This window comes from Lepidochelys kempii, chromosome 7 (genome assembly GCF_965140265.1).
Source record: "Lepidochelys kempii isolate rLepKem1 chromosome 7, rLepKem1.hap2, whole genome shotgun sequence".
Lineage (NCBI taxonomy): Eukaryota > Metazoa > Chordata > Testudines > Cheloniidae > Lepidochelys > Lepidochelys kempii.
In genome coordinates this window covers 116,900,100-116,923,123 of record NC_133262.1, presented here as the reverse complement: position 1 = coordinate 116,923,123, position 23,024 = coordinate 116,900,100, and the positions used below count along the sequence as shown (strand labels likewise).

Genomic DNA, 23,024 nt, shown 5'->3' with positions numbered 1-23,024 from the left:
AAAGTCCCCACCCCAACTCCACCCCCTCCCTGCCCCATTGGACCCTTTCCACAAATCCCTGCCCCAGCCCCGCCTCCTCCCCTGAGCACACAGCGTTCCCCCTCCTCCCTCGTCCCTCCCAGCTGTGCAAAACAGCTGTTTTGCGGCACAAGCGCTGGGAGCTAGGAGGAAAAAGTGGGCACTCTCTCGAGTGATCAACATTCACTTTCTTTCTTGAATGATCGACTCTTCTTTGGAGTAAAATAATAATGGCAAAATCCCAGTCATTTTTAAATATTTAAAAATTCTTCCCAGATGGCAATTTAAGAACCAAAAAGCCGGACATGGCCGGGAAAATACGGACGTATAATAACACAGAACATTCTCTGAGCAAAACTGAAGGTGCTGGCATCAGTGTGAATGTAAATCAAATATGAGGTAGCAAAATAGTGAAGCACTCTGAATGCCACAATCCTAGCTGTGTTGTTTTTATGCAATTGCCCTGGCTTGTGATCCATGACGGTGGTTTCATGGTTTGAGCTGGTCAAATTGAACAAAACTCTCTGTAAAGAAAACAAAACATTTAGTTGATTTCTGCAAGGTCTGTTGTCCCAGATGAGGCACTCCCAGACCTGTGCAACGTAGGTTGGACTGATTAATAAGAAATGTCTCAGCAGCATTAGATGAGATGCAACTTTTTGTCTAACAACTGCAAGTGTAAAGAACTGTTGATGCATATAAACAGAACCAATGCGGGAATAGCACCTAGGAGGCTAAAGGACTTGCAGTGGGAATCGGGCATCTCAGTTCCTTAGACAGCTTTGAAAATCCCAGCCTTTACAGCTGTGCAATAAATAGTGAGTATTTGCATTCTATCCTCCACCGAATGGTTAGCTTTGTGTAATAGGCTGAATAAGGGTATAACCCCCAGTGCCAAACATACACGACTGTTCTGTCTAGGTCCCAAATAAGCATTTGCTAATGTTTTCTTTTAAGTTCTCAGTAACATAATGGTGGGCTTTTAATGTAGAATTTGGATTATGAAGGATTTATGCCCCCATTGTTTAAATGCATTAAAGCAGGTCAGATTTTCAGTGCCCCTGTAATCAACTGATTTTACTGTGAAACGTCATCTAAGTCTTTTATCTGTTCTGACCAAAGCTCAGCAAGAAAACCTCTGATGCACAGGATTTCAGAACCTAAATAATCAAGGTGGAGTTCCCGCCCCTCCCTTCTGCAAATGTCCAAAAATCGTCTGACCCAGCAAATCCTCCTGCAAAAACCAAAGAAAATATTCATCATAGAGCTCTGAGGAAAAAAGGATCCTGGAGTATAATTCAGACAAAAGACAAATGTTTCCCCATACACCTTTTCACCAAAGTACGCATCCTCAGTGATGAAAGGGGTGAGCTTATTTAACAATTAATTTTAACCCTACATTTTCTGGGGGTTAGAAGAACAAAAGAATATAAACCTTGATTTTACTAGTTAATCTGTTTTATATTACTGGGGTTTATCATCGCTCTACTTGTGACCCTAATTGCAGCACTGTTATAGGTATGGTTGTGGAGCTCTTTGAATTCTAGGGGACAGTTTTTGCCCTCGTGTGCCCAAAGATGCTCACGGAAGATTGCTGAAGTTGTGCACATTTATCTGAAGGCAAGGTTTGGCCCTAAGACCTTATTGATTTTTGTTAGCTCTTCGTAGATAATATGGGGTTGGATTTTTTTTTCTCTTTCCGCCAAATGGTGAATATTTTTTTTAAAAAGTTTAGAAACATTAGTCCAGCTGTTCTGGAACTAATGAAGCATTGGGGAGAAGATATGTTTCCTACTTTTAACAGAATATAATGTTTTGTGTTCAGATAACTCAAAAATGGCTTTTTTAAAGTCCTCAAACTCACCATGTACATAGTCTTGAATGAAGAATTACAAGTTTGCTTGCTATGTTAGAAAAATTGATTCAGACAAGAGTTGTAACTTACCAAAAATAGCATACTCTGACATACACAGCTGTCATAAATTATCATAACTAAAGAGTAGTGCAAAATAGAAATCGTTTTAGAGTACTCCTGTATATTAAGTCGTTTTGGTTTATTTTTATGCACTAAATGGATCATTAGTTTCAGAAAACTTTACTGAAATATGCTCATTTTTTAATTATATTGTTAAAGTGAAAACAAGTTTTACCTTGGAAATTTTCACAAATTCATGTTTTCTCAATGTTCCGATTGGAAAAAATGTCATCTCAACAAACTTACATGTAATGCCAGATTCATATGCATAATCACAGAAGATGTAAAATTTTCATACAGAATTCCACAAAACAGATTAAATTTTGCACACCTTTGAAGCACAGTACCTTTGCCTAATCTATTTAAACTCACACCAGGTGCAACAGTCCAAATATATGCATGAGCAAGCATAATTTAAATCAATCACTCCACAAGTGTAATTCAAAATAGAATAGAAAGATAATTTACCAAACTGCACTTTATGAGCAATTTTGGCTTTGAATAAGCAATCAACATATTCTTTGAGTCTTCTAATGGACATGTTTTCTATTTAGCCTTTTCATCGCTCTCATAGATAGGGTTATTCAACTAATCCAGGTGTCCAGATACTAACTACAGACAACTCTGTTACTGTCTGTTCCTGGATGCTAAAGGTTACAGAGATAACAGATTGGCTGAACTAAATAGTAGCAATATAGTTGTGCCGGCTTTTGCAATTTTATTGTGAATCTCATGATATTTGATGTGTTTCTTAAAGCCTCAGCTCCTGGAGTCATATGAATGTGTATGTGAGAATCACAACTTTCGTTTTTTGGTTTTGGGATTGTTTGGGGGTTTTTTTCCTTAAAGGTTTCTAGACCTCATGGTTGTAGGGGGAAAAATGGAAAATGTAACCCACATATCCCAGATGTTAAAAACCAGAAGGGAAATAAAAAGAATCCCCCAAACTATTAGTTTTTAATCTCCAATCTCATGATTTTTGAACAATTAGGTTTGGCAATACTGTCAGCAACAAATGTATAGGAAATGGATTATTTTGTCTCTCTCTCTCTCTTACTCTCTGTGTAAGTAGGGTGCATTACTAATCTAAAACATCTTTGCTGAGCAGAATCTTAATACAATTTATAAAATCTTTAATATTTGGTTAAATCTGTGTCTCGGAGTTGATTGCAAAATTGTGCTGCCAAGAACTAGTCATAAATGTAAACATTTTGCTCAGATTGTAGAAACAGAGAAACAAAATATAAAATGATTATATATATATATATAAAATATTCTTTTTCAGGTCCCATAACCACTCCTATGTCCCATATTACATAGGGGAGCACAAGTTCTCAAACTTTTTCCTATCATGCACTGCTTTTTAAATACAAAGATCCTGTCCTAGACACAGCTGCTCTCAGCCTCCTAATCTACAGCCTCCTCCCAACCTGGATGCCAGTGCCTCACCTTCCCAGTCCTAACTACAGTGATTGGCTGCATTTAAAAATATCCCGTTAAGGAAGGTGAGGGGGTGGGAACTCAGCAGGACAGAGGGGAGGAGGGAACTGTGTTAAAAGAACTTTACGGTTGTAACATGAAGCATTCCAAAATCTGGAAATGCCAATGTTCAGAATCAACTTGCAACCCATGTCCCTCCCCTGCACCTTCCTTCATGTTTTCACTTGCTAAACAGTGTTAGGCAGGGATGGCAGCAGCTGCTGATGACTGGTGACTTAATCTCACAGCTCCTCTTTGCTCCAGCTCTGCAGACAGACACAGAAGGTATGTCTACACTACAATAAAACACCCATGGCTGGCTCAGGTCAGCAGCCTCGAGCTTATATGGCTCAGGCTGCAAGGCTGTAAAATGGTAGTGTAGACATTTGGGCTCAGGCAGTAGCCTCGGCTCTGGGACCCTCCCCCGATGTGTGGCCCCGCAAGGGGAGGGAGAGAGGACGTTGCACAGATCTCTGCTGTCCACTTTTGTCTCCCCTCCTGTCCTGCTTTAAAATGGACAAATACTTCACTGTTGTGACAAAAGCAAGCTCCACAGAGTACGTTGAGTGTTGCGTGGCCCACTGATAGAGAATCACTATAACAGGGCATTATGGTGTAGAATATTCTGTAGGGCAGTGTTAGCAGCGGTCCCAAAGTAACTGCTATAGTTATGGCACATCGAGTACCCGTTGCTTTTGGGGCCTGGTTTGAGAACATGTGAGGCAAATGGTTGTACCATCTCCCCTGAGAACTGGTTCCAGGTGTCTAACAGGAGCTGTTACAAAGCCATGGCAGCTGCGGTAATGCTCTGATGTGTATGTGCTATTGTATGTCCTTTCAGCACCGGGGATTAAACCGTTAGAAACAGCATTCATCTGGATCTCCAAAATCTCAAAGAATTATAAGTGGAACTACAAGCCCTTCAAGTTTTTATTTTAAGACTACTAGGCAATGCGTCTTTATGCTCATAAAGCAGTTTTAAAAAGGGTTTTATTGCTTTGACAGTATACAGGATGGACTAGCAGCTAAGAAATGACACTGTTCTGATTTTAGTAAATCCCACATAGCATAACATAAGAATATTCCAGATGCCAGCTACATAATGTATCTTTCATAGTATGTAATCAGGCGTAATAGTGTGTCTAATTTTCAGGTGGTAATAACAACGTTTGCTAGTTTTCTACCACTTCACTGCATGTTAAAGCAATACAGTTTTGCTAATTGTGGCCTTGATTTTTGTAATGTAATGAGCAACCTCATATCCTGTTGACATCCGCTTGGGATTTGTGGGTGCTTAGCCTCTCACGGGATTGGGTTTGTTTGTATGCACATGTAATATTTTGACCATGCTTGCAAAGTAACTTCCTTTTGCAAACGAATCTGGAGTAAACACTACCATAAAATCAGGTCAGATAATGAGCAATGGAAAGTAAAACCACCATAAGGTAAAACAAAAGGCACTACAAATCTGAAGTCTGCTGATATGCGTTTATTCTACTGGCAGAGAATTCTGTTGTTGCATAATAAAATACTTGTCCAACCTCTGTTTGATATCCCTGGAGACAGATGTGCCCTGCAGTTGCTAATGGACATTTAACGTTAAATATGAAACCCATTCATTTTCTTTTAGTTGTACTTTAGATTGAACCAGATATTTTATTAATTTGTATTTTTACAATGTCACATACTGACAAGCCATCAAAATTAATTACATCTTTATAAATCAGCCAATTATTAACAGCAAATGTTGCATTGTAGTTGATGGTTAGTTCTTGCTTTGAAATTGAAACTTAATATATTTTTATAGGACAGATAAAATGAGTCTTGGACAGGATTCCTCTTATTCAACGGCTTAGCACCGTGCGTAATAGTTGAAAGGATGAGCAGCCATTTGAAATGTGTTGATTATCTGTGGTATGCAGGGTGGTTGTTTCCCTGTCAGTCCCAGGATATTAGAGAGGCAAAGTCAGTGACGTAGTATTTTTTATCTCGGAAGCTTGTCCCTCTCACCCACAGAAGTTGGTCCAATAAAAGATATTACCTCACCCACCTGGATTATCTGTGGTGTTTGTTAGCAGAAGCCTCTGGCAAGGAAAAGAGGGTGACATGACAGAGGTGGAAAATAGATGCAACCACTGCTCTGCTGTGGGTCTGTAAGGGGATGTCTAGTCCTCAGCAAGCAACCCAGCTCAGGTCAACAGGCGTGGGTTAGCGGGATCAGAGCTAGCTCTCTAAAAATAGCTGTGGAGACAGCACTTTGAAATTGCGGCTTGGGCTGGGGCTGAGGCTTGGAAGCCCACCCCTATGCCTAGGCTTCAGAACCCAAGCTGCCACGTCAAAGCGTTGTCTAGATAACAATTTTTAGAGAGCCACTGTGAGCTCTACCAGCCCAAGTCTGTTGACTCTAAGGATCCTAAGGGCTAAGCTCTGTCCAGACCGGGGCTTGAACTGCTTATAGAGGGAGTGTGGCCAGAGGATACCATCTTATGCACATCCACTGAGCAGTCTCCTCCAGAGATTGTGCATATCTCCTGGAAGGACACAGGATGGTCGTTATAGGCAGAAGTGATGGTTTGTGGTTTTGTTTTTAAGCGTCTGCAAAAACAGTTCAGCTCTTTCCAAGAAGAAACTTAGGGGAAAATGCATTGTTTGGCCGGTGTTTTAAAATTCGCACAACTGTCTGTCTAGTGCTTCCGTGTTTCAGAGCAAGGATGTGAAATGTAGCAGGTGGGTTACCTTGGGGTCAGAGAGAAGCCTTGTGCTGCACCCATGAAAATCCTGAGCATGCTCCACTGTGGGAGCTGAGCAGAACTTTTCCTGCAATTGCTTCTTCTCCCTGTTGGGAGCCATTCTGGTGCTGGGCACAAGAACTGAAAGCAGTGAGACTGTCCTGTACTCTCAGGTCTCCCGCTGCTTGATCCCAGGCAGTGTGGTGTCTTTATAAAACTAGTGATTGTGTAGCTAAAGTGCATCACAATGCATATGTACAATGGGGCAGAATTAACGTTCTACAAGCAATCTTAATTCTGACCTTTCCTAACTTTTGAGTGCTTGACTATTCAACCTTAACATTATTTTAATGTAGGTTTTTATGTGTGTAATTTATATCCTTACTCAGTTATTCAATTAACACCGTATTGCCCTTTGTTCAGTGTGGTATTTAGCTTTCTTTTTATTATGTGTAGCTAATCTGTGTGGGAACATAACATTCCTCTACATATTCTCCCTCCAACCTTCTCTCTGGGCTGTTTCCTTTATGCTTTTTTTTTTTTTCATACTGCCCTTACATTTGGATGAGCCTCCAATTCAAGTTCATCAAGTACCCTTCTTTCCCACCCTCGCAACTCTCCTGAAGGCTCCCTTGGACCGTGAAGCATTCCAGCGCTGAATAACACACTCCACTGTAGCCCTAGTCCTGAAAGCTGTTAAGCACATGCATAAGCGTACTCACATTAGGAGTCCCATTCAAGTTATTTAAACAGGGGTATATGTTGAACATTAGCAGGGGTGAAAATCACATAGACCTTGATTTTGATCTGGTGAGATTGTAGAATTATTTGATATCTTGTGATTAAAATGTGCAGACTTTACAAAATTGTGTGTGTGTGTGAGAGAGAGAGAGAGAGTGACTGACCGACTCCCTAGGACCGCACAGCTATTTCAAGGGAGAGGGGTTGTCTGAGCATCTGTTCATCCTGGCTCTGACTGTAGCTTCCCCTCCTGACTTTGGCAGGCCACTTGACTTTCCTGCCCCAGTTTTCACATCTGTAAAATAGGGACAATCCTTACCCGCCAGATAGTCTGTTTGTAAAGCAGTTTATACAGGAAATCTATATAAGTGTGAACTGTTGTCTGCTTTCACTTCACCAGCTTTGTTGTGGGTGAAGCCCTTTTAGACTGACTTTGGGGAAGATTGCAGGCACTGTCTTTCTCATTTTCCTCCACAGTGCAGTCATGGGGAACTATTCACCTCCTCGTGTTAAATCTCTGCTTTCCCAGCTTCCAAGTTGATCTCTCCGAGGGACAATTGCCATTGCCAGAGGATGCCATTTTGGGGACAGGGTGGTTTCATTTGGGGTCTGTAAACCATGATGGTACCTCTTGAACAGGGTTTGTCTCAATGGGTTTTGTTTGTTTCAAGGGGTTTTTTTAAACTATTTTTTGTAACCAGTACGGGAAGAATAGGTGGCTCGGGGGGTAGTGATGGGGACAATAATGTCCCTGCTAGAATACTGGGTTGAATCTAGGCTCATTGGTGACCATAAGAACATAGGATTGGAAGGGACCTTCTGGGTCATCAAGTCCACTCCATTGTTATTGCGGGAACCATGTCATATAATCCCAACCATACATTTATCAAGCTCTATCTTAAAGCCAGTTAGGTGTCTTGCCCCCACAACTCCTACTGGGGAGGCTCCCTCCTCTGATAGGTAGAAACCTTCTTCTAACTTACAGCCTAACTGTACTCATGGCCAAAAGCTCTTACCTTGGGGCTCTTGGGGGCTTGAGATAGACTGAGTTAGTAGTCTTGGTCCACCTCCTAATGAACACATGCCCAGGTCACAAAAAAAACATCATAAATGGTGCTGCCTCAGCAGAGAGGGCAAGGATTGAATGGGTTATGGCGAGGAAATTATTTTGTCTCAACCCGGGCAGATTTTTTTTTTTTTTGAGGTTGAGATGGATGCAAATTTTTGGTACAGTCTGGGAAAGCTTGCACTGCTGCTGTGAATATAAATGCAATACAGGTTGGTCCAGTAAAAGATATTACCTCACCCACCTTGTGTGTCAGATATAAATCCAGTCACGAGTCCTACAAATACTTTAAATGAACGAAGGGCCCGATCTAAAGCCCACTGAAGTCAATGAGAGTCTTTCCATTGAGTTTAGTGGGCTTCAGATCAGATTAGGGTTGCCAGGTGTCCGGTTTTTGACCGGAACGCCCAGTCGAAAAGGGACTCTGGCGGATCCGGTCAGCACAGCTGACCGGGCTGTCAAAAGTCTGGTCGGCGGTGCAATGGGGCTCCTGGGACTAATGCGGGCTCCCTGCTGGTGTGGGCTCCACATGGCTTCTGGGAAGCAGCAACATGTCCTCTGGCCCCTAGACCAGAGAGGCTCTGCGCGCATCCCATGCCCTGAGCGCTGGCTCTGCAGCTCTCATTGGCTGGGAACCAAGCTGCCTGCGGGCAAGGGCAGTGCACAAAGCCTCCCTGGCCGCCCCTGCGGCTAGGGGCCAGAGGACATGTCACTGCTTCCGGGAGCCGCCTCAGGTAAGCGCCATCCGGAGCCCACCCAGATCCGGAGCCCACCCAGAACCCCCTGCCCCAGCCCAGAGCTTCCTCCTGCACCCTAACTCGCTCCCAGAGCCTGCACCCCACACCCTGTCCTGCACCCCAACTCCCTGCCTCAGCCTTGAGCCCCCTCACACACTCCAAACCCCCTCATCCCTGGCCCCGCCCCAGAGCAAACACTCCCAGATGGAGCCCTCACCCCACCCCCTGCACCCCAACCCTCTGCCCCAGCCCGGAGTCCGAGCCTGCACCCCCAGCCAATGCCCTCACCCCCTCCCTCACCCATCCAGTGAAAATGAGCAAGTGAGTGAGGGTGGGTGAGAGCGAGTGATGGAAAGAAGGGGGATGGAGTGAGTGGGGGTGGGGCCTCAGAGAGGGTGGGGTAGTGGGCGGGGCAAGGGTGTTCGGTTTTCTGCAATCAGAAAGTTGGCAACCCTAGTAGATCAGACTCTAGATAAACGTGGCGTTTTTTTCCGTCTTTGCACCACTGATCTCCCTAATGATATTTTAATTGAAATGAATATGGCACTAGACACTTGAGAGATGGCTTACTGCTGTGTCATAAACCACCATCTCGTCTGCCACAAGTTTAGAAAATGTAGCTTCTTAGCTCAGGTCCCATTATGGTAAGAAGGGGCTGCTGTTAACTTTTAGATTAATTTAACAAAACCGTCTCCTGTTCCTTTTCAGTGCGGCCAAGCTTCTGGACAAAAATCCATTCTCTGTCAGCACTCCAAATCCGCTGCTTCCTTCTCCCACAAGTCTTCAGCTCGCTCAGCTACAAGCCCAGCTAACCCTGCACAGGCTAAAATTGGCTCAGACAGCAGTCACCAGCAACACAGCAGCTGCAACCGTTCTGAATCAAGTTCTCTCCAAAGTGGCCATGTCTCAGCCGCTGTTTAATCAATTAAGACATCCGTCCATGATTAACACGCCCCAGGGCCATGCCGGAGGACCTCAGCAAGGACCTGTGATCTCCAATACTAGATTTCCATCTAGTGGAATACCTTTTCCAGCACAGAATCCAGCTTTAGCGGTACCAGGAGGAAGCATAGGGCCAGTTGGGAACATGCAGAATCAAAACACAAATGCTATTGTCATGCACCCCTTTGGAGGTGTAATGTCTCAGACGTCCAGCCAACCAGCTGTAGTTATGAGTCTAAATAAGGCAGGCCACTCGTCTGCTGCAGGAGGATTTTATGACTACAATAAACAAAATGTCTCTGCCCCTCAAGTATACACAGCTGATGTAGGCCAGGGCAGTCAGCATAGCTTCATGACCAGTGGGTCTCACTCAGTCTCCTCCTCCTCAGGAGGGGTACCCTATGAGGGTCATTTTGGTCCTTCCGGCCAACTAAAACACGACAGTCAGCCTGGATTTCAGAAAGACTTCTATGGTCCCAATTCTAAAGGACAACATCCAACGGGAATACAATCTTTGGGTTTTTCTGGTGAGCCACAGATGAGTGCTCATCAAACTGTGAGTCAGAAAGGAGAAGCAGGCCCTGGGGTACATAATGCAGGTGCAAATAGCCAGTGGGAAAATGCTTCTAATTTCTCCAGCCAGAACAAGCCTGACCTCATGGTCAGTGGCAACTTGTGGCCATCCACAGGTCAGCAGTATGAAATAAGAAATGAACTCTACAACCCTGAGGAACCGACACCTGACACAAAGTTTGGTGCTGGGACTACACTTCCTTTCCACAGACTTAACAATAGTAAACCAAGTTTCAGTAGTTCCCGAATGAGGCAGAATGAGGAGTTGACTGCAAACACATCTGACTTGTCAACGAGATCTCTTCAGCCTCATGAGCTAAATGACTTTCATGGCATAGCCCCTCTTCACTTCCCACACATCTGCACAATGTGTGACAGAAAAATCTTTGATCTAAAGGTAAGTGATTCTAATGCATTAAGAGGTGATTCTACTCTGCAAAGTGATTCAATTAAATTCATCTTGTGGAGTTCTCAGTACAGATTGTCTCACTAATATCATATCAAACTTGCTTGCTTTACAAGTAAAATTGACTATGTTGGCTTTTAAATACCAGTCCCGCAAACTCTAACTAGTCTCTGAAAGTCAAGCTGGGTCCTTTCCTCCTTGTGCATCATCACTAGTAATACAGATGCTGCAAGCAAACGTATGCTAGCTGTGTAACCCCCTTCGACCTTGAGTGGAGTTACCTGGGTGTAACTGAGGACATAATTTTGTAGGACTGCCTGGAGGACAACAGTTCTGTTTTGAGCCAACTTTTTGAGGTCTTGACATTTGCTTTTGCTTCACGCTGGAACAAAACCAGAACATTTTTATGAGCAGGGTCGCAGTTGCCCAAGGTGCTGAGAACCTTCAAATGTTATGGACACTAATGGAATTTGATGGTACTGAACATCTGTTAGGATGAGGCCTTCAGATACATTAACTTAACTGATTTAATACTCATAAACTTAATTGTTTGAGAAAAGTCATGCATAGAAGATTTTCGGGAGCTGGAGTCTTTTTAACATCCATTTATAGTATTTTACTTACAAGTTGTGAATTGATGTCAGAGTGGAATGAAAATCCACGTAGAACTAGAATCATTCCATTTAGTACCCTTCTTATACAGTAAGCCTTTGTATTCTTCCTTACCTCATGAATCACACCTCAGATTCTCTTGCCAAGTTTTTTCCATGAACTATAAAGTTAAATATAGTTAAACTATAAAGTTAAACTATAAAGTTAAATTATTTCATATACTAGTATATGAAATAAGCTGATTTCAAAAACAGCCTCTATTATACATTTATCTGTCATGTCCTGTTTGTTTCAACATAGGACTGGGATCAGCACATTAAAGGAAATCTTCACATCCAAAAATGTATGGTTTTCTCAGAAAAGTAAGTACTGTTTCAGAGATCTTGGGCCAAATTCATGCTGGTGTAACATCACTAACTTCAATAGATTTATACGAGGATTGAATCTGCGCCTCTGAAATTTTGACATATTGTGTTTTGTTATATTCCTGCTTCTTGAAGTAAAGCTCTGTTTTCCCTTTTCAGCACTGGCATCCAATGCACGTTAAGTTCAGTAGAGGCAGCGTTGCATTCATCTCCAAATAGCACATCAGTTTTCAACCCTTCTGGCATCGAAGGTGAGTTGTTTAAATATTCATTAATAATGAGTATTCAAATTAAAATGAAAAAGAAAGTAATTTTATAATGAACACTTTTTTTTTTTTTTTTTTTTGGTAAAATTTCATCCTAAGTGGTCCCTTTTTAAGCTTTCTGTGCTAGGAGTTTATGGAAGAACTAAAGCCAAGAAAGCAAGATTGTACCTTAAAGTATGAATTTGTTTTTCTTTTCATTAGTGTGTTTTGCTGTGGTATCGAGCAATCTGTAGTTCTGTGTAAAGCGTGAATAATTCTGATTTATTTAGAAGTGGTCTTTTTTAATTAGACACATATATACAGTTAATACAAGTCAAGGTTTTCACTCTGTGTGTGTGTATAATCCATTATTTAGATTACCCATCGAATGCTGGCTCATCTTATGCCACTGTGTCAACAAGATCCTTTGGTCAGCCAGGTCCTACATTTTCTTCTCCTACATCTGGAGTAAAAGTGAGTATAATAAGCCAAATCTCTTCTTCCTTGATTTAATTGTAGAAACAGACTATACTTACTCAAATCAACAATGAACTAATTTTAAGGTCCCTTTTGGATAAGCAACTACAATTTCAGATCTTTATTCAAATTCACCTGTACCTCCTACATGTTTCTGGTCTTGGTTGAGTTGGGACTTCCTTACACAACTATGGTTATTTTTGTTGTGTGCCCCAGTTGAAGCCTGGAGTGGATGAATCAGAATGGTTTTCTGAACGTTTTCAAACCCCAAAGAGGTTCAGGTCCAGTTTGAGTTTAGGATGAAGATCTGAGTTAATTCTTACCTTATTCAAAATGTTTCACCCATCCCTACGAGCAACATCTAATCCTTTTGATACAGTACTTTCTAGCAGTGGTGTTCAACCCTCCCCACACTGGGACACTCCCTTAGTTAGGAGTATGGGATGGGCAGGATGGGTGCAAGTCCCTGACACCTGTTCACTTCCCCTCCCCCCCCAAACAATGGTCACAGCCCCCAGTTTGAGAACATGTGCTCTATAGGACTAGTTTTCTGTTAGTTAAACTTTCTGTGCTACTTGCTTGAGCTAGTGCCATTAGTAATGTTTCAGCAAGTTCACATCCCTGTTCACCCTTCCATGATTTCACACTGTAACTCTTCCCTGCATTCATCGTTCCTCTCACATGCCAAAAATATTCCCCTATTAGTCTCACCCGGGTCACCTCAACTTTTATCCAAGTGGATAGAAAATTGCAAATAAATAAAAGCTAAGGTTAAAATTGATTCTTAAATTTAAAAGGGCTAATAATAATAATAAAAATATAAAGAGATGGGAGTTAAAGTTGAAACATAGAAAAGGTAGGGTGAAAAATAGGGAAGTCAAAGATTCACTTTGAGTGCTGCTATAATATAAATAATATCCAAATGTGTTTTTATGTGCAGCTTGTTATGCACTAGTCTACTGAGCTCGTGTCAAAAGCATCTTGGAAACCCAAGCTGATTCTGTTCCCATCTCACTCCTATTTGCTTTGAGTTATCACCTTCAGAAACGTCACCCTGTTTGTTTTAATATGGTCATTCTTCTTCTGTGCTCTCATTTTGCTCATGCCAGGGATGTTCAGAGATTCACAGATGATAAAACTAGAAGGGACCACTGTGATCATCTTGTCTGACCTCCTGTATAACACAGGCCATAGGACTGCCCTGAATTAATACCTGTTTGAACTAGAGCATATCTTTTAGAAAAAACTTCCAATCATGATTTAAAAGTTATCAGTGATGGAGAATCCACCACAAACCTGGGTAAGTTGTCCCAATGGTTAATTACTCTCACTGTTAAATTTGTGCCTTATTTCCAGTCTGGTTTTGTCTAGCTTCAGCTTCTATCCATTGAATCGTGTTATACCATTGTCTACTAGATAGAAAAGGCCACTTTCAAATTTTTGTTCTGTCTGTAGGTACTTATAGACTCTGATCAAGTCATCCTTTAACCGTCTCTAAACTTCCTTAAGTCCTCTTTGAGTCCGGGATGAAGATTTGAGTTAGTTCCTACCTTATTCAGAGTGTTTCACTCATCCCATGTTTTCTTTTAATCATTCTCATGGCTATTCCCTTACCCCTCTCCAATTATCAACATCTTTCTTGAATTGTAAACACCAGAATTGAACACAGTGTTCCAGTAGAAATCACACCAGTGCCAAATACAAAGGTAATATCACCTTCCTATTACTACTCAAGATTCCTCTGTTTATGCATCCAAGTATCGTGTGAGTCCTTTTGACCACAGCATTGCACTGCAAGCTCATGTTCACCTGATTATCTAACATAACCCGCAAGTGAATCACTGCTTACTAGAATAGAACCCCCACCCTTCCTGTAAGTATGGCCTACTTTCTTTGAGCATAGACGTACAACTTCACGTTTGGCCCTATTAGAATGTATATTGTTTGCTTGCACCTGGCTTACTAAGCCATCCAGGTCACTCTGTATGAGTGACCTGTCCTCTTCATTATTTATCATGCCCCCAATCCTTGTGCCATCTGCAGACTTTATTGGTGGTGGTTTTGTTTTCTTCCAGATCACTGATAAAAATGTTAAAATAGTGTAGGGCCAAGAACTAATCCCTGAAGGATCCCACTAGAAACACACTCTCTTGATGATGAAGATTCCCAATTTATAATTACATTTTGAGATTTGATGATGAAGATTCCCAATTTATAATTACATTTTGAGATCTGTCAATTAGCAAGTTTTTAATCCATTTAATGTGTGCCATAGTAATTTTGTATCATTCTAGTTTTTTTTAATCAAAATGCCATGTGGTACCAAGTCAACTGCCTTTCAGGAGTCTGAGTATATTACATCAGCACTATGTTTTTTAATCAACCAAATTTGTAATCTCATCAAAAAAAGATATATCAAGTTAATCTGATAGGATCTAGTTTCCATAAACCTATGTTGAGTGGCATTAACTATATTGCCCTTCTTTATCACTTTTTTTTCTTGAGTCAACTGTTCATTATTTTTCCTGGGATTGATGTCAAGCTGACAGGCCTATAATTACCCAGCTCATCCTGTTTACCTTTTTAAAATATTGGCACAACATTAGCAAGCTTTGTTTTATAGATTCATAGACTCTAAGGCCAGAAGGTCCCACTGTGATCATCTAGTCCATGTCAGTTATCTCTGCGCACATCACAGATCCTATTACACGCTCAATAGCCAAACGCTCATTAGTGTTGTTTAACTGCCCAAATATAAACAAAAGCTAGGGGGCTGATCCTTGTACCTCTAAGCTCTGCCTCGTCAATTTGGCATCCCCCTGTTTTCTGAACTGGGAGAGAGGCTTTCACTATTTGCAGTAGGCCGTCTTGGCCCACCTTACATTTATAACAATCCAGTTTTGTCACAGTCCCAGCATTTAACTGAACTGTTTCCATTCATTTTTGCATTATTATTGCCCATCTCCCTCTTTTACAAACCAAATTTATCATTTGTTCCAGTCGTTCCATACGGTCACAAGACAGGTTTGAATCCTTTCTTTCATCATACGTATCAGACACAAAACTGTAATTTACAGGGCTCATGATGCTCAGCTTCTGTCTTCCTCACCAGCAGCTGCTTCCTCTTCTGGTGAATTGCTACCTGAAAAAAATTCAAGTTCTGTAGCAATTTCCACAGGCTCTCGGAGTGTCTTTGGCCTCCTTTTGCTGATCTTGATCTGCAAGTCCAGCTGAGCAGCTGTAGATTGGCTCATTGCCAGTCTATCCTGGAAGGCCTTGGCAGTATCCAGATAGGTCAGGAATACAGGTTCTCCGCCAGTTCAGATGGGGTTTCTTCTTTCCCCTCTCCTTCTAGCTCTGTAGCTGTGCCATGGCCAGCTTAAATTAATGGCTAGCTCCAAACCGCATGTCAAAGGCCTGTATTAGGTCTGGATAACTCCATCTCTTTTCGGGGAGTAAATTCTGCAGCACCATCAGAGGTCACCCAAGTTGGCTGCTTGTAAGCCCCCTTTCTCTCTTTCTTCCAAGCCATTCGTTTGAGCTGTAATGTTGACTTGAGCCAAATAAGCCTCCCAGAGAGTTTTTCCCTTTAGCATTATTTGAGCTGGGGGTACATTTGCACTCCAGCCTCGGAGCACCCATGGAGTCAGCACGTATGGTTATGTTAGCTGAAGGATACATTCACACCTATCAACCTCCATGGGGTTTTAATCCAACCATGACAACATTTCACCCAGCCCTGAGCAAAGTCCAAGGACAGCACCCTACTAAGAATCTTTCCCTTTTCCAGGAGCTGGGGACAAGGGTTGGCTTCTTACCTGAGAATTGCCCCGATCAGTGAGGAACGTACATATTAGTCCATAGCTCATAGATGTAGCCTGTTGGCTGCTAGGACTTGGAAATATAAATAGAGATACAAGCATGAGTATGTGTATGTCTTTGTGTGGGTGGGTTGGGTGAGAGATATTGATGGGATAAATTTAAAAAGAAGAGAAATACAATGATGAGAGAGATTTGAGAGGAAGAAAGGAGAGATGAATATAGCATAAGGTAGGAACTTGCACTTACAATGTAGGGAAAAGGAAACAAAGATGATAAGATGGAGGGGGAAAGGAAAAGAGTAGAACTAGTCCAAAATTTTCTTTCATGTTTTCATGATGCACAAAATCGACATTTCCTACAGGAACATGTCTATTTTGCTGAAATTTCAATATTGAAATAAAATGTTTTGGCCTGAGCTCCCACAGTATGTCTTGAGAGCTATATTTCAGGTTCTCCCTTATGTGTTGGGCTTCTTGGCCAGACTACTTTTCCATGATGCATTGTGATCTTCCACCCCCAGCCCCCAACAAGCTGCAGCTGTGCATCATGCGAGATGTCATCTGGCTGGGAAGACCGGCCCAATGAGGATAATGGGGGAACGAAGTACCCAAACTACAATTTCCAGGAGGCACTGTGGTAGGGCAGGTGGATGCAGTTCAACATCAAACAGATATGAAACAAAACATTTTGGCATTTCAAAAAAAATTTTGGTGAAGAGTTTTGGCATTTTGTCCTTTTTTGTCCTGATTTGAGATGGGGGAAAAATGAAATATCAAAATTTCCCTTGGGACAGAAATTTCTATTTCTGATCAGCTGTCAGAGACAGGAAAGCAGTGCTGAAAAAATTCCAGTGGGAAAGTCCTCATGATCAATTATAGGAAGGATAGAGAAAGTATAGAGTGAAGCTAAGAAATGAAAAGAGATATAATAAACATACAGTAGAAGTGTTTAATGCTGGTGAAATAGCATTTGGCTAGTACTGTTTGAATTTCACAGGTATGCATCAAATAATTTATTCAACAAATTTGTCATGGTATTTGACCAGATCTATAGGTTAATTACATGTAGAAATTACATGGATTGTAAAGAAAGTTGATTGAAAATGCTGCTGAAAACCATACCTAATCAACAGTACACAGCTGTTTCTTTAAATTGTAGGGTATGGATTTGGCATGCATGACAGAACAGGTATTTTTCATCCTTATTGGCTGAATTTATCCTCAAACTAGTAGGAGAGGGAAATCCTTCAAGCCCTGTACATTCTCAGTATACCATCTGCTAACAGTAATAAGAAAAAAATAATTTCACAATAATATCTTTGTTTATATGAATGCTGGCTATTGAAGTTTTAAAACAGTGATTGTTGCCTGAATGTTTGAATTGGTAGAAAGTTTTTTACCAAGTTGTGGATTTTAGATACAGAGTTTGGGTTCTGATACTGAGTTCAGGTTCTGAGCCCCATCAAAGCTCAGGTGGACCCATTTCTAGTCCCATCCACACACAACTACAGAGTTCACAGGAATGTAGAATACAAAGCTATCCCTCTGCCCACGTTTGCTCGACAAGTTCATGAACCTTCGTAACTTTTCAATTAACACAGTCTGCATTCATGACCAGACCCAAACCCTTCTGAGTTTTGCATGGTTTCAAGTTGCAACTTTCCAAAAGCATCACACACAGGGCTATTTTAGTATATCTCTATAGTGACTGTGCCTGCTAAAAGGAATATACAGCATCATATTATCCTGAAATGTTGGCAGTGACAACCTGATCATTGGCTTTTAACAAAACAAAACAATTATCAAGGGGTAGAGAGGGGCTCATGAAACCAAAATATCACAGCAACACAGCCCCAGCTCTGTCCTGCCACCAAAGTGCAAGCTTCTCCTCTGTTCCAATGTCAGTTTCAAAGGGAGATCCTGTCACTCAGGGAATGTCTAGACTGCCACCATGGAGTGTGATTTCAGCTCGAGTAGCCATACCTAAACTAGCTTTAATCTGCCTAGTTCAGGTCCTAGAGCAGTGAAGCCCTGCCAGCACAGGCTAACAATCTGAGTAATTACCCAGGGTCCCGTGTGGGCTTGTACAGTTCATGCTGAAGCCTATGTGGCTTCACTAGTCTGTAACCAGAGCTAGCTGGATTAAAACTAGCTTGGGTATGTCTGCTCAAACTGCAACCATGCCCCAGGATTGCAGTGTAGATATGCCCTCAATCAGGAATGAGACTTGAGCTTTCCCTAAAACTCTCTGGTAAATCAGAATTGCTGATCTTGAACTGGACCATGCTGAGAGAAGATTGTAAGCTCTTTGGGGAAGGGACTGTTTCTTACTATAAAAGGAAAAGGAGGACTTGTGGCACCTTAGAGACTAACCAATTTATTAGAGCATTATTAGTCTCTAAGGTGCCACAAGTCCTCCTTTTCTTTTTGCGAATACAGACTAACACGGCTGTTACTCTGAAACCTGTTTCTTACTATATACGTGCATGTGTGTGCATAGAGCATCTAGCAGAATGGATGCAGATTAGGGCCTCTAGGCACTAGTGCAATACATATACTCCCAAACTAGAAGGCAATACACCATACCTTTAACATGTCTAAGATTCCAAGACAAATTTCTGGCTGATCGATATGATGCAAGTCTTTTTTATCAATATGTTTCATACAAATAATGCATAAGACCTCAAGCTTTCGAAAAAGCTAGGATACAGGCACTTGACATCCATATTAGGTTAAACAACATTGGATTATCCCTGAAAATTTAAGGGGAAATATATTTAGATGTTTAAAAATGAATACTTCTCATAGCAGTTTTGGTCCCTTGGGCATGCTTCTACAATATGCTGAGCATACTAAATTTCTGTTCCCTTCAGTGGGAGCTGAGAGTGCTTAGTACCTTGCAGGATCAGGCCTTTAGTTCTCTGTTTGCTGGAGAGAATATTTGGAACTTGACAATAGTTCAGCTTTCATAATGCAAAAGGATCTGCCTAGAAAAGCCAGGTATTGCAAAGTGAGTGCATTTGTAAAACGTCTTGATTTTCTTTTCTGTTCTAAAGACAAAGCAATGAGTGACAATGAACAGATTAAAGGAGCTCTCTATTCTGGAGATCCATTGGAAAAAAATAGTTGATTTATTCAAAAAGGTCACAATGTGTTCAATAATTCAATAGTGGTGTTTGACCAGCACTAGTGGTGAGGTATAGAATCACAATAACACTCATTTCCTAGTGTCTAGGCAACCTAAAATACAACTAAATAATAAGTAGTGCACTGTACAGTTACTCTTATATTTCATTGTAATGGAAAACAAAAACAAACCAATGGTAATCGGTTAAAGCATGGATGCAAGGTAATGGGTCAGAGGAGCAAATTGGGCAACATTGACTTTCTAAATTGTAAACTCAGGTGACAAGCCCAACATCTGTGGTGGCTCCAGTGAACTTGATCCTACTAGCTCAATTGCTTTGCACCTTTCTTTGAACTGCGCATTCTAACTGAAGGCAGAGTTACTTCTCTGGGAAAAACCTGCCCTCACCACATAGCAAAGGATGTACTCCAGAGTACATCCCCAGTTATCTCCTGAGTGAGAAGTCTTCCGAGTAGCATTAGCTAGGTTACATTACTTACATCTCTCAACATATCTCGATGCCTCTTTGAACAGGGAGCGTAAAGCCTCTTTTCCACGTATGGGCAACAGGAGACTGCTTTGGAAACTGCCTCTGCATTTCAGAATAGATTTCCACTATCTCGAAGCGATTACCACGCTGTCAGCTTGAAATCTGTGCCAGCCCAATTAGGGAATTCTGTTCGGTGTCTGTGTTCAAAAGGGGCCCCAAAGAGGAAACTCCGCAGTATGTTTCATTGTCATGGTGGAAGGGGGAAGGTTGTAGGTTCTGCAAAATGAAATACATGTGACTCCCCTAAAAGTTAAACAGGGCTCATTTTACTTCCTGTGTGATTCAGTCTAAGTTAGAGGCAGAAGGATTTAAATGCAGCCCATGATTATCCCATTTGGAGTCCCCTCATCTGAATTTATTTCTATCGCTGTATAATGTACTGAGACGTGTTGGGTCTGATGTAAAACTATAAGGTTGAGAACATTTAAAAGGAAGGAAGTATGGTTTTAATTATTTTAGTGCTGATTAGGAAATCTCATTTGTGCAAAAACCTACCTAGTTGCTGTATTATCAAACCTTCTGTACACACGTTTATTCCTCTTAGTTCCCACAAAGGAAATCCACCGAAGGCCGAGTAGTACACATCTGCAATCTCCCTGAAGGAAGCTGCACAGAGAATGATGTCATTAATCTTGGACTTCCCTTTGGGAAAGTCACTAATTATATCCTCATGAAATCTACTAATCAGGTATGTTGCCTTTTGTGCCATTAATTGAGATGTATTAATCTTTGTGTAAGGCTGTTTCTTCGTAATAGAAGCTTGAATATGCAAAGCGTGCTATTAAGGTACAAAGGGCTGTTTTTAAAATGTGATCAGGGTTACAGCTGTGGCTGTAACCCATGGCATCTCTGATTGCCTGTTAACTGGCAAAAATAGGTGAAAACGTTGTATTAAGTGAAACATTTTTGCAAAAATGCTTCTTTATCATTTCAGAAATTGGAATAGTTTTGACTTGTTCTATTACCCTTAGTAGTTCCCTCTGTATTTTCATAGCGCTATTTATTTTTTCTACTCATCACTGCAGAGCTGATTTAGCTGTGGGAAGAATGAGTTGTATTCTATTCTGCTTAATTCATCACCCACTGCTAGCTGAGCACTGGCCACAGAATCTTCATTTTTGGTGATGCAGAAAGCAAAGCACAACCTGGATTTTTAGATCACAGGTTGAGCTCCTCATGCTGGCTGTCAGCAAAATCTCATGTTGTATTTAAATGGAAAACTGATCAAAACTGTATGGAAATAAATCACTGAAGTGGGATATGTCTGATTTTATAGTCTTCTCATAACCATACTTTAAAATCCAGTAAATTTACATTCATGGGTTTACACTGGCCACTTAAGCTAAAGTCACATCAGAATATATTTTTATTGAAATTGTTATAAACCTGCTTGTTAACATCACTCTGATTTTTAATTCTTTCTGGCTTTTGATGGTGACGGACACGTCTCCTAACTTATCGACATTTGATTTGTCTTGCAAACCAAAGTCTGGATCCTTACTGAGTCTGCAAAATTCAGTTGGAAATCTCAAAAGCAGCACCTCTCACAGTATTTGCCTCCTTTCACCAACTAACCACGAAGATCGAAGATGACTGAGAAAAGGGGAAGAAAGTGAATTAAGTCTTTCATATACCAAGAAAGATTTAGTTAAAGTCATTTTTATTTTTTTGCTAAAGGTGGTTTGTTCGTCTCTAGTTTTAGTAGGGTCTCATCTTTTGTAATTGACAATTCATTTTCTTTTAAATAAATGGAGACTGATCAAAATACTCACGGTCACAATTTCAGTTCCAAAGCTGAAAAGCTACGTGGCTCTAAGAAAAGGAGTACTTGTGGCACCTTAGAGACTAACCAATTTATTTGAGCATGAGCTTTCGTGAGCCACCACTCACTTCATCGGATGCATACCGTGGAAACTGCAGCAGACTTTATATACACACAGAGATCATGAAACAATACCTCCTTCCACCCCACTGTCCTGCTGGTAATAGCTTATCTAACGTGATCATTAAGTTGGGCCTAAGGAAATCTTGTTTCATTGAGCAGGCTATTCTAAACTCCTGTGTTTTACAATTTACTATCACAAATTTCTCTTAAAAATATTATGAACTAAAGTTGGTGTGCCACATTTTTCTCTTTCATTGCATATTGTCTAGCATCTACCAGCTTCTTCTTTTTTGTGATAGGCCTTTCTCGAAATGGCTTACACTGAGGCTGCACAAGCCATGGTGCAGTACTACCAAGAGAAACCTGCTATGATAAATGAAGACAAGTTACTCATTAGAATGTCTAAAAGATACAAGGAGCTTCAGCTGAAGGTAAACTATAAACAGCGTACTATAACTCTGGAGTTATTGGCACACCCTCAGAAACCCATCTAAAATCCTCTGCTAATCACTGATTTTTACTTACCATAGTAAGAATTTTAAAATGAAATGATGGCAAATAAGTTAACCAACATATGCTAAGAAGCCATGTTTACTTGACCGTTTGCTTTCTTCTTGTATTTGAGTTATTCGCAGAGACTCTACTTAATCTGATTGTCACACCATTAATTCTAAACTCCTTCCCCAGCTGTCTTATTATGGCCAGACATTGGTATTGCTCAGTCAAACGAAAGCCTAATATCCAGCCGTGCACGAAACGTTGCAGACTCCGTGTGGTGGCAAAAATAAGAGGCTACTGTTCTTTCCATCATTCTTCAGCTATGATTTAGTAAATATGGCTTCACTAATTGTGCCCTGGAGCCATGGTACAATTTCCATGTATAATGATGGTGGCAGCACTGCCTTAAACATTTTCATCAACAGCTTGTTTTCTCTCTCTGCGGATGATCTAACTGAAGCACAGAATTTGTCATGGGGGATCAGAATGCTGAACGATCTATTGAGAGTGTCACTGTACAGATTCCTGTACACTAAGAACTGGACTGAGAAAACCTAATGCATTTTACATATGCCACTAGGGTGACCAGACAGCAAATGTGAAAAATCGGGAGAGGGGGTAGGGGACAATAAAGCCTATATAAGAAAAAGACCCCAAAATCGGGACTGTGCCTATAAAATCGGGACATGTGGTCACCCTATATGCCACCAACATTAAGGGAATAATTACTTTCATGATGACTAACCTGGGAAGGAACTGTAGAGGCGAAAGGCTCCAC

General features: G+C 41.2%; 1 protein-coding gene across 1 annotated transcript in view; it reads left to right on the top strand.

Annotated features, from left to right (window-relative positions):
• RBM20 (RNA binding motif protein 20) overlaps window positions 1–23,024 on the top strand; it is a 159,248-nt gene that overhangs the window by 118,730 nt on the left and 17,494 nt on the right. The window contains exons 2-7 of the mRNA XM_073354387.1: window positions 9,454–10,657; window positions 11,579–11,640; window positions 11,803–11,894; window positions 12,265–12,362; window positions 20,408–20,551; window positions 22,048–22,179. Of these exons, the coding sequence (XP_073210488.1) occupies window positions 9,454–10,657; window positions 11,579–11,640; window positions 11,803–11,894; window positions 12,265–12,362; window positions 20,408–20,551; window positions 22,048–22,179 (1,732 nt within the window). The remainder of the gene's footprint in view (window positions 1–9,453; window positions 10,658–11,578; window positions 11,641–11,802; window positions 11,895–12,264; window positions 12,363–20,407; window positions 20,552–22,047; window positions 22,180–23,024) is intronic.